At 50.0% G+C, this 11,256-nt stretch overlaps 1 protein-coding gene and 2 long non-coding RNA genes across 3 annotated transcripts; 2 read left to right on the plus strand and 1 right to left on the minus strand.

The window, feature by feature from the left end:
* Positions 1-91: 91 nt before the first annotated feature.
* TTC25 (tetratricopeptide repeat domain 25) lies at positions 92-10,969 on the minus strand. Its single transcript, XM_014959140.1, has 12 exons — positions 10,817-10,969; positions 10,135-10,266; positions 9,662-9,815; positions 7,827-7,888; positions 6,743-6,899; positions 5,654-5,878; positions 4,384-4,591; positions 2,840-2,926; positions 2,434-2,630; positions 2,143-2,243; positions 1,033-1,108; positions 92-344 (listed from the first exon to the last, which is right to left on the minus strand). Exons 1-12 carry the CDS (start codon positions 10,931-10,933, stop codon positions 229-231), a joined length of 1,632 nt encoding a protein of 543 aa, XP_014814626.1. The 5' UTR covers positions 10,934-10,969; the 3' UTR covers positions 92-228.
* On the plus strand, positions 253-2,288 carry LOC106898070. Its single transcript, XR_001413861.1, has 3 exons — positions 253-426; positions 1,073-1,151; positions 2,068-2,288. It is a non-coding gene; the product is annotated as an uncharacterized LOC106898070 (long non-coding RNA).
* Positions 2,327-9,655, plus strand: LOC106898071. The gene is made up of 3 exons (XR_001413862.1): positions 2,327-3,034; positions 5,641-5,810; positions 9,114-9,655. It is a non-coding gene; the product is annotated as an uncharacterized LOC106898071 (long non-coding RNA).
* Positions 10,970-11,256: the final 287 nt, after the last annotated feature.

An 11,256-nucleotide genomic window follows, 5' to 3' on the forward strand; every position in this document is an offset into this window, starting at 1 on the left:
TGTTTCCTGCCCGGTTGGGGGGCGGACAGGGATGTCCCCTGCTCGGTTGGGGGGCAGACGGGGGGAGCAGCAGGTAGGAGAGACCAGTGCTGCAGGGACAGCTCGTGTTTGTCACACCGGGACGCTCCGAGGGGGTCGGTGCCCGCTCCTACGGCTCCAGCCGGTTCCCCTGCTCCCTCCTCCCCCTCGCTCTCCCGTTTCTTCCCTCCTTCATCGGCTCCATCTTCTTTAATCCTCCCCGGCGGCGTCTTGCTTTTCCTCTTCTGGAGTCTCGGTGCCTCGTTCACTCTCCTCTCCCTCCTTGTCCTTCTCCAAGTCGTCTCCTGTGGTTTCACTGCTGACATCTGGGGAGGAAAAAGCGACTTTCAGGCAGGACCCAGCGACCAGCAGGGGAAAGAAAAGGACCCCCGGACCCCCCCTCACACGGTTAAAAGCTCCCCTCTATCTTCTGTCGCTGCTGGGGACACCGGGTCGTTGCTGCCACCTCCTGCCCGGGGCCACACAGCCCCGGGAGCGTGGCGGTGAGAGCTCGGTGCTTTGATAACGATTTTAATTCAATACTTGTAGGGAAATCAGTATTTTTATACTCCCGAGAGGCAGCTGATGTCTCCCCAGCCCTACGGATTCACAGAGTCAGGTTTTGCCTCTGGCTGTGCCCAGGTCTCTGCTCTGGGAGATGGAGCTGCCTTCAGATTATTAAAACCAGCTTTTTTAACTGGATGGCACTGGAGAGTTATCACTCTTATCACTGCTGACATCTCTTACTTTGGTTCATACCAAAATTAAACCTCCCTTGGGCAAAAAACCCCCCCAAAAAACAGATTATAACTCTGCTGTGGGGCTCACGTATAAATTAACTCCTGCAAGTGTGCACTAGTGCAGGGGATGCACCACGGGGCAGAAATTTGCAAGGTTCTACCTGGGAATGGGGTGGGTTGTTCCCACATGTCAGTCTGTGCTCCAAGAGAAGAAAATGGGGATTTTTATATATATATATATATTTATGGGGTGCGAGGTCTAAATGACAACTACCTTTAAGAGAGTGAACCGTTTCTTTTCTTTTTTCATTCAGCTCTTCCATGAAGCTTTTGCTCACGCAATCTAAGGCCTGAAAGTGATGCAGCTTATTAACAAAAGCTCCAGAAATGCAGGTACACACCTAAATCTTTCCTGTTTTTTCATCTCTGCTGTCATTACCTGGCCCTCTCCTGCCATAAACCTCTCTGTAACAATATGCTTCATTTCTCCCTGGGGTGGTCACTCCCTGCCAGCATCCCTCCCCTGAAGAGCCCATCTCTCTCCATCTCTCTCCATCTCTCTCCATCTCTCTCCATCTCTCTCCATCTCTCTCCATCTCTCTCCATCTCTCTCCATCTCTCTCCATCTCTCTCCATCTCTCTCCATCTCTCTCCATCTCTCTCCATCTCTCTCCATCTCTCTCCATCTCTCTCCATCTCTCTCCATCTCTCTCCATCTCTCTCCATCTCTCTCCATCTCTCTCCATCTCTCTCCATCTCTCTCCATCTCTCTCCATCTCTCTCCATCTCTCTCCATCTCTCTCCATCTCTCTCCATCTCTCTCCATCTCTCTCCATCTCTCTCCATCTCTCTCCATCTCTCTCCATCTCTCTCTCCCATTTCTCTTCTGGCAGGACAGGCTCAGCCTGAGCTCTGGTCCCTCAGGAGAGGTCACCAACAGGGAGGTGTCTGCAGCTGGGTGTGCTCCATCACCCACCATTGTATCCATGAGGACCGGCTACCAGGACATGTGGGATGCTTTGCCAGGGCCATGCCCAGATGTTCTGCCACCCTCTGATGCAGAGTGGTTTCTCTGGGATGTTTTGGAAAGGGGGAGCTGTGATCAGCTCCATTCTGTGTGTGAAATCCTTGCCCCAAGCAGGTCAAAAGAAAAATTTCCCTTGACTTGAGCAGGGCTGGGCTTCACCCTTCTATAAACTGGGGCTAAGTCTCCTGAGCTGGGAGGTTTCATAACTTTCAATGGGCAAACTCCTTCAGAGGCTGCATTTCCCCCTTAACCCACGAGCTCTGATGTTTTCTGCCTTCACAGGGCCCAGGACAATAGTTCCAGCTCCCTCATCAAGGCTGCCCCTACCTTCTACGCTCTTCACAACGATCCACTTACAGTGATGATGGCCTTTTGAGCAGCTTCATCGTGAATAAGCTTTGCCTTCTCAAGTGCTTTTTCAAAGTTAATGATTGCAGACTGGTAACTCCTTAATTTTACTGTAAAAGACAAATGAAAAGATCTATTTTGACCCAAGATCAAGAGAACGCCGACAGTTAATCAAGCAAGTCTCCGAGGAGAGGTCCTGATTTGAACAGTTGGCTGTTAAATCACAGAGATGTTTCACTACAAGGCTGAACAGATGGGCTGTTTCCATCCTTAGAGCAAAATTTGTCCCAATGCCTTTACCTTGTGCTTGTGCCACCAGCACAGTGGCATAGAGCTGCCACTCAATGTCCCCCTCCTCATCTGCCAACTGCAGGGACTTCTGCCCGTAATTTTGGGCTTCTTCAGCTTGATTCAGCTCCATGTAACATTGGCCGATTTCGTGGAACAGCCAGGTCTTCTCCAGGCTGGATTTTGCCATCGGAATCTTCTCCTCCCAACTTCAAGCAGAGTCAGACAGACATTTACAACTCTCACAAGTGCAGTTATAATTTCAGCCACTAATTCTACAGACAAAAGGCTTCCAGGTTCTGTTGGTATGAAAACATCACAGCCCCCTCGCCAGCAGTATGAATAAACAAACTGAAAAGCCATTATCTATGAATTCAAAATATAACCTTATGCCTTTTCTATTACTAATTTTACATACGTGTCAACAGCTTGCTGGAATTTGCCCATTCTGCCATAAACTCTGCCGATGTTATCAAGGGCTCTGGATATGGCATCCGGCAGGTTGCTGCATTGAAAAGAAAAAGAAATTATAGTCACTGAAATAGTCTTGTTCCTGGTACAACCTGTGTTTCTCCAGCCCTTGTGCTTTATTTGGTGCCCACTATGACTCCAGGTAAGTGCTGAGACCCAGAGGTAAGAGACCAACCTCAGACTGAACGTCTGAAAATCAAGACAGATTTTTGCTTTAATCTCCAGCTGTTGCAACTGGCACCCATAAGACACAGGGAAAATGGGTTTGGTTTGCCTTTTTTGGGTTTGGTTTTTTTTTTGGTGCAGATGTGGCAGTCCTTGTGAAAGGCTTCCCACTTTTCTTTGCCTCAATTCCCCTTTGTTGCCCTGTGGGGTCCCAGGGAAGTCCCCTCCCAGCTCCTGGGTCCCCAACACCAATCCATGATTCCTGTCCCAGAGACAAGGGAAGACCCAAACCCGTGTCTGAAGCTCCTGCCTCAGACTCTGGTGACAGTCCCCACTCCCAGAGCTCAGAACAACCTCTGCCCTGTGCCAGAGGTGGGTCCCTGGAATAATGCAGCCTCTAGACTTTAATTTTTTCCTTAATTAGGCCTCACTCCCGCTTTCGGGGGTGGCCTCCTTTGCTTACCCTTACTTTGTAAATCCAAAATCTGAGGACAGAGGGCTGGCTGGGGGCGATGGGGGGGGTGAGCCCCATCTCCTCTCACCCGCTGAACTCGCCAGCAGAGGGCGAGCCCCCCCCGGCGCTGCCTTCCTGCCTTTAACACAACTTTACAGCCATTAAAAAAAGAGCTAAAATTACGTACAGCCCTCCTGCCTCTCTCCTGCTAATTGTTAGCTTCATTTGGCCTAACTGGGGAGTGGAGATCACCCAGACAGAGGCAGAAACTTCTTAAACCAATATTAATTTTTTGAAGTGATTTGTAAAGATGATAAACAATGTCAGTTACATTTTAAAAGCCCTTTGCAGTGTTGGCAAAAATCAAAGTAACTTCCACTCTTACTAACTCCTTAGACTACGTTTCTCTCCATTCTGGTTTAGCTGAAAGAGCTGCAGAATGTGTTCTGTATGGGCAGGAAACTGCACCTCTTAGAGAAATATTTCAAGCCTGCTATCATGGTTTGAATGAAAAGTATTTTAAGAGAAAACACAGCAGAAAATTCGTGCAATTTAGAGCCTGACCTTCCTGAGAAGGAAGTGCACACCAGAGCTGAAGTGCTGAGGCTGGGACTTGTGTTCTCTTTTCCTTGCTTCAGCAGAGATTTAGATGTGCCACATGGCCTAGGCTCCATAAAAATCTGCTTCAGGCTCCTTATTTTTGAAATAGTGAAGATAAGAAGTCACTAGAGACTGTGACACTCGGGCAGAGTTTGAATGCATTGTCCTGTTAAATCTCCAGGTGAGAATTCCAACATTACCCTATGCTCAAACACCTTAACAGAGGGGCTTTCCCTCTTTTCTCCCCTCCATCTGAACTTCCCAGCACTCACCTCCTCCTGGCACATTCCAGGTCCATCTTATGGCTTTGCAGAGCTGCCTGCAGCCGGCCCATCTCCAGCTGAGCATTCCCAATGCAGCTGTAGAGGTTTCCAATCAGCTCATTCTTGTTGGGCACCTCATTGTCCGACCACCCTTGGATTGTTTTCAGCAAACGCTCAGCTTTCTTGCAGCTCTCTTCAGGGGCATCCTCAGTCAGCACTAGAGAGAGAGAGAGGGGAGAGTTTAACACTCCTGTGTGGTCACGGTGATATCAGGGAAGTAAGACCAAGAGCAGTTGTGCAAGTGTCGTGGTTTGAGCCCTCAAACCAGCAGAGGAAGCCTCAGACAGAGCATGGGAAATGTTAGAGCTCCAAACCCATCATGCATCTCCTACACTCCTCCTTCCAACCTCCAAGAAATCTGCCCCTGGGAGATGGTGCTTCTGCTCCTCCCCCGGGCACTGCTGGAAATCACTTTCATCACACACTTATGGGGAAATGACTCTGGAAACACCTCACGCCACCTGAAGAAAAATAAAGGAGAATGATGCTTGTTGTCTGAAGGTTTTGAAAGCTTGTTGTTATTGCAGCAGGGCAGCCTGGGCTCGGAGATGAAGGTCTAGCAACAGTACTTAGGGCTTGATCTCCTAACTCAGCCCCGGGCACTTTCCCTGTGAGCTCTGTTCATGGCACCCAGCAGGGCACGGGCTGCAGGAATCAGGCTACAGATACTTCTGAAACCACCTTTGTCGAGCTGGTGAAGCTTAAAAGAACTGAACTGCAGTAAGGACAAAATTCTTTTCCCTGGGTTGTAAAATATGTAGCACAGGAAGAGAGAAAGAGACACCAGAAGTGGCTGAATTACTCCTTCCTTCACACCACTGTTTTTCAGCTTTTTCATCTCTCTACGGTGGTATTTTTGAACTACAGAAGTGATTGACCCCCGTGGCCACTGTTCTCTCAATAAAACAATGTCTGACCAGCAGCCTGGGCAGAGGCATTTGCTGGGCACATGGCAGTGCCCAGCCTGGCCACGGTGTCCTGAGAAGCCATCAGCAGGGCCTCAGGTACAGAGAGAGCTGAGAAAAAGACCATGTTGGATTCTGTATCTAAGAAACTGTCAGGAAAGGTGAAGAATACAGGAGCAAATGCTTCCCCACGACTGCCTATTAGTGTTTGTTAATACTTGTGCTGCTTCTGTTGTTCTGGGCTGTAATTACTACAGCAAATAATTACACGTGCCAACCAGCATTTTCTTACTGCTTCCAGCCAGGACACCTACACATATCGATGTCCTCCATGCTCTTCATGATGTATCTGCCAATATCAGCTGGTTTTTGCTTCTTGTCCCGGATCCACTTTTGCTTCCGGAGCTTGCGCTCTTTCACACGGGCATAAATAGGCTTCTGCTGCTGCCAGAACTCACTCCGTGTGTCCAGGTAGGAAATGCCACCCAAAACCAGCTCTGATACTTTGATGCCCTCCTTTGTGCTGCTCTCCATCAAATCTGAAAAACGAGACAGCAGAAGCCAGGGGAATATTAATGTAACAATGGGTGAAGGTGCGGCGCATGAGGGACTGCTCGTGAAGGGTAAAGACCCTCTCTGATAGAGACAGTTGTAGCAATTAAAGTCCCCAGTGCTCCTCAGAAGGGATGTGGTTAGGAGGGAGGTGACAGACAACCCTCCTGTGTATTTTAGGGGTTCCCAGCCCCTGCACCCGCTGCTAAGAAGGGGCCCAATTAATGAGGCCCAGCTGTGATGAGGGAGCATTTGTGCTGAAACGGCCAAGTGTTGTGGGTTGGACTGAAAGATGGAAACTGAGAAGGGTTTGACGTGCCTGGAAACCAGGAGCCCACATGTATTATTGATGCCAGTGATGCCATAAAACCTGTGGGCAGACTGAACTCTTAATCACTTCTCCATAGTGCTGCTACATCTCTTATTCGGGAAAGAGTTCCCTAGAAAAATGACTAAATGGGAGTCACCTTTCTGCCGAGTTCTAAAATAAGATACTTCTCTGAATCTTGTGTCTTGTTCTTAACAGCATTTGTAACAAAACCACAAATGAGTTACAGTCTTAGGAGCAACACTTTGTGCTTAACGCAAGTGCTAGTGGAATTGATCATTATGACAGAAGTTAAGTAATGATATTGCTTCTGCTTTTGATTTCGTCAGCACAGATTGCTTTCAGTTGATTTACTGTTTGCTATAAAAGCCTGACATTCAATAGGGAAGGAACTATGCTCTTAGTTATGAATATTGGATCTGGCTCCAAAAACACCTGTGCTCTCCAGAGCCCAGAAGAGAGTAGAAGAAGAAAAAAGACCCTGCTTAGAAGGAATATTCAGTTAAATACAATGGAGAAAGACCTTCATCCTTGAGCAACTTTTCTAGGTAGGCCTTGTCAGCATAAAGCTCTCCAAGAAGCTGTCGCTCTGTTTTTGGATTCCTCACAGACTTCCATTTCTGTTGGCATCTTTGATCCTTAGCCAGTTTGAGTTGAAGTTTCTGATTTGCTTTGTTGCTCTATGGGCAGGAAAAATAAAGGAGGTTGGGTGAGATTAGTGAGGAACACTAGTAGTAACATAATTCTGTTTATACTCCATATAAGCCAACTTATTTTTTAAAATAAGAGCAAAAAGTCAGTGTCTGACTGCTTTGGTCACGAGCAACTGAGATTTTGCACTGCTCCCTCACTTCCAAGAACAGGAGCAGGCATTACAGTCAGAGCAAGAATTAGTTCTGCCCTGGTTGGTGCTGGGGAGAGGCCAGTTTGGCTGCCCACAGCCAAAGAAACAGAGACTGGGACAGCCAGGGGCTTCTGAAACATCAGGAGGGCATTTCTAAAGTTTCACATCCAAAATCCCAACACCTACAGAGCTAATCTTTAGGCTCCTTTGTACAAATTATTTTTAGCACCAACTACCTGTAATTCTAGCTGCAAGAAGCAACGAACATGACCTCAAAGGGCAGGGCAGCTTGGCATCTTGGGGGAACAAGGCGCTACTTCAATGGACCACCCCAAAAATTAAGCAATCGAGAAAGTGTCCATTATCAAAAATGTGAACCTTTAAACATCAGGTAAAACTAAAGTAAATATTGTAGATAAATGTACCCTGTCTGCAACCTCAGTGCTGTTACTTATTAGCCTGTGGTGGGGGATCAGCACCACCCGCCACGAACAGGCCGGGGGAGAAATGTCAGACTGGGCTGTTTCTCTTCTCTGTCTCTCCCTAAATTCTGGGTAGTCTGAGCCAGAACCACACTAAAAGCAGGTGCACAAATGCTCTCAAACAGATGGGTGTGCTTCCTGTGCTCAGAGGTGCTTCCCTACACCCACCACATCCCCATCCATGGCTGCAGAGACTATTAATCCTCTAATGCCTCCTTCGGAGCCCGCTAGTGCTGTAAAAACTCCTTTAGCTCCCAAAACAAGAGCTGTTCACACTGTACCTCTGCCTGCCTGCTTATAAAGCACAGATCCTCTCTGTTCTCCAGTTTAACTGTGGATGGACCTGTGAAAACAGACAAAACACTTGTTAGTGGTCAAGGAGAGCAGGGCAGAGGCTTTAGAAATTAAAATGACAGCGAATGTGCCAAGCTTGTAACGTCCTGTTTTACACAAAGCTTTCTGCTAATTCTTTCCTATGAAATCCATGGCTGTTGGATATTCCAGGGGCAACACAGCTCAGAAGCAGCTCCTCTTGGGGTTTTAATTACTGCTTTCACAGGGCAGCAGGGAGCTCCCAGCACAGGGCTGAGATGTGCTACATCCCGCATGGAACCAGAGGAAGAAAAAGGATCCCTTCTGAGGGATCACAGCTGAGGATTGAGATGGGAGGGAAGCTCTCAGCACAGGGATCTCCAGAGAACTAGTTTAAAGCTTTTCTGCGCTGACACTGGGGTGAAACTCCCATTTCACTGTCCCTCTGACATCCCGCTCTGCTGTTCCAATCACACTCTGGCAGTGGAGGTAGGAGTGAAACCCAGCTCTTTGGCTTGGCCTGGTCAGAAGGAAGGGAAGAGCTTCGTGCACTGGGGTAGGAGGATTTTTCTCCAGCACAGCACCTGGGCCAAGATCAGCACTGCCAGTACACGTGTTCCCCAGAAGGTGGGTGTTTCCGAATCTGCCAAATAAAGCAGATTCAGTAAAGCAGTTTTGGGGATGTGCCCTGTTAATGTGTGTGCATTTCCCAACTATTCAAACATCTAGATCAAATGCTAACGCATTTCCTTGCTGCTTTTCCCCTGCATCTAGGAGCTATTGCTTGATTAACAACAACAACAAAAAAAAGTCTTCTTGGTTCATTTCCCTACAGCCTGGATGCTTGAAGGCATGTAAAACCCTCAGCTCAATATACCAGGCATGGCAAGTGTTTCAGCTGAAAGCTGCAAAGGTATCCAGGCGTTTGTGTTAAGCTAAGAAAGTGGGACTAATGGAAGGAAGCAAGTCAGATCTGGAAACTTTCTCTGTTTTTTTAAATATATATCACATGTGAAAGAGCATCAGGCTTTCAGGCAGCCAGGGGATGAAGTTATCTGTGGTGCCGGAGGTGGGCAGCAATTTGGGAACTGATGTGAGGGTGAGGAAGGCACTAATGAGACAAGGGCTGAGGCCATGTGCCTGGCTGTGCACTCTGCCTGCAACAGGGATGCTGAGAGAAAATCTAAGGGGAAAGGGACAAGTTCTCAGTCTGCTTTGAACATGGCCGGGTCCTTGGCCTTTCCTGTCTCCTGCAGGACGCCGTTCTGCGACCTGAGCCAGCAGTTATGAAAGCTCCATTGCAAGAGTCAACAGTTTCACTGGTCTTATGCAACGTGAATTGGAGGAAAGTCAGGATCTCAGGACGGCCAGTCTCAGGTAACAAGGCAAATTTCATTACGAACTTTGAATATTAGGATAAAGATCTAAAAATGGATCCTGTAATCAGCAGGGCTGTCTGTAGATGAGCGGCTTTCTTCTGTATCACCTAGAACGTTTTCATGGTGACTTGGGAAAGTTAAGTCAGTGTCATCATCTACTTACATAACTGCTGCTATTAGACCCTGTGTATAAACAGGCATTCAGCCAAAAAAAAAAAAGAAAAAGAAGAAGAAAAGAACAGGGCTGTGCTCTTTTTGGTGCTTCCTGGTTTCATCTGAGAACAGGCATCGAGCACATGCATCTAGAAGCAAAGAGAATCTGTTGTTGCAGGGTCCTTGGCTCCCTTGCAGAGGTAATTTGCCACCAGCTGTCCCCAAACAGCTCCTGGCTGCGCATGTGGGGGCCATGAAATGGAACATCTTACTTCCAACACAGTTGACAATGGCCTCCTGGGACTTCTCGATACCCAGCTTGAAGCTCCGCAGCTCCGGACGCAGTTTGCTGCCTCGGTGATAAAACACTAACGCAAACTCAAAATCACCCATGGTATATAACGTCTCCGCCTTTTGGTAAAGCCCCTAAAGTGACATTTGGGGGGAAAGAAAAAAGAAAGAAAGAATAAAAAGGAGGGGAAAAAAAGCTTCAGAGATCTCAATTAACTCCCCGCTAGGCCCAAGTGAGAGCACTTTGCTATTGCAATCCACACACAATAAAATCCAACCCTGGAACTCTTTCTCAATTGTTGACTGAGCACCTCCCCTTCTCTGCAAGCAATAAAAACGTCAAGGGTGTGCTTAGAGTTGGCTGCTTCTACACAATCCTGTCTCCCAGCCCCCGTCACAGGTAAAAGACTGGTCCTTGGCCACCCCACACTCCTGTCACTTTGTGCTTTTTTACCTTAGAGAACGTTTTGTCGCTCTGGAGGGAAGCTTCAGCATCATTCAGGGAGTTTGCTGTGTCCCCAAGTTTTAGGTAACACTTTGAGCGGGCAACCAGAGCGTTCTTGTCCCCTGCCCTCAGCTTCAGGGCCTGCAAAGCAGCCGACAGGGGGTAAATCAGCAGGGCTGGGCTGAGCAGCACAGACAGGCAGCTACAGGGTTGCGATGTGACCTGCTCTGTCCCCACCCAGCTCGGGACAGGGGGGGCAAGGACAAAACCACATTTTTACTGCAAAGAACACTCTGGTGACATTCACACATGCCTTCTGCCACAGCCACCCATCCCTCCAGGCCCCTCTGAGCCCTCAGAGAGGAGCTGAGCCTCCTGGCTGTCCCCCAGTGCCACCTCCCCTCACACACCCGCCCCATCGTGTCACCCCCGTGTCACCTCCCTTGGCCCTGCGACCCCCGGCCGCCCCTGGGGATGCTCCCCCCGCTGCCAGCGCCTCGACGGGGCCGCCTCCCGCGTCCCTCCGCGTCCTCCTTCCCCTCGCGTTGCCACCTCTGCCGGCCGCCCCCACGGAAACCGGTCGCCCCTACGGGAACCGGCCGCCACAGCCGTTCCCCTCCCCTCGTGGCCTCCACCTGCGGCCTCCGGGACACCCCCCCCGCCTTCCCCGGTCCGGTCCCGGCGCCCTCACGTTGTTGAAGCAGCCCAGGGCCTTATCGTAGTCTCCCCGCTGGAACAGCAGCGTCCCCTGGGCCATGAAGCCGAGGAAGGTGCCGACCGGCACGCTCTCCTCCGCCTCCGCCGCCATGTTTTGCCGCCGCCGCCGTCGCTTGGCAACCGTTGCCTGGCACCCGCTCCACTTCCGGCGCGGCGCCAAGCCCCGCCCAGACGGTGACGTCACGGTGGCGCGCTCGGGGCGGTTTCCCGCGCCCCGGTACCCGCTGCCTCCGGGAACGGCTGCCCCAGACCCCGGGGCTGCCGGAGCGGGGGTTCGCTGCTGCGGGGGGCTCGTCCCTCCGGCTGCGGGGTCCCGAGAAAGGGCCCGCCCTGTCCCCGCAGCAGCGCTCTCCGGGGGCCCGGCGGGGCCGGTGCCGTTCACGGCGAGTCCGCACAAGCACGGCGGGGCGGGGG

Source organism: Calidris pugnax, unplaced genomic scaffold (genome assembly GCF_001431845.1).
Source record: "Calidris pugnax isolate Ruff unplaced genomic scaffold, ASM143184v1 scaffold341, whole genome shotgun sequence".
Lineage (NCBI taxonomy): Eukaryota > Metazoa > Chordata > Aves > Charadriiformes > Scolopacidae > Calidris > Calidris pugnax.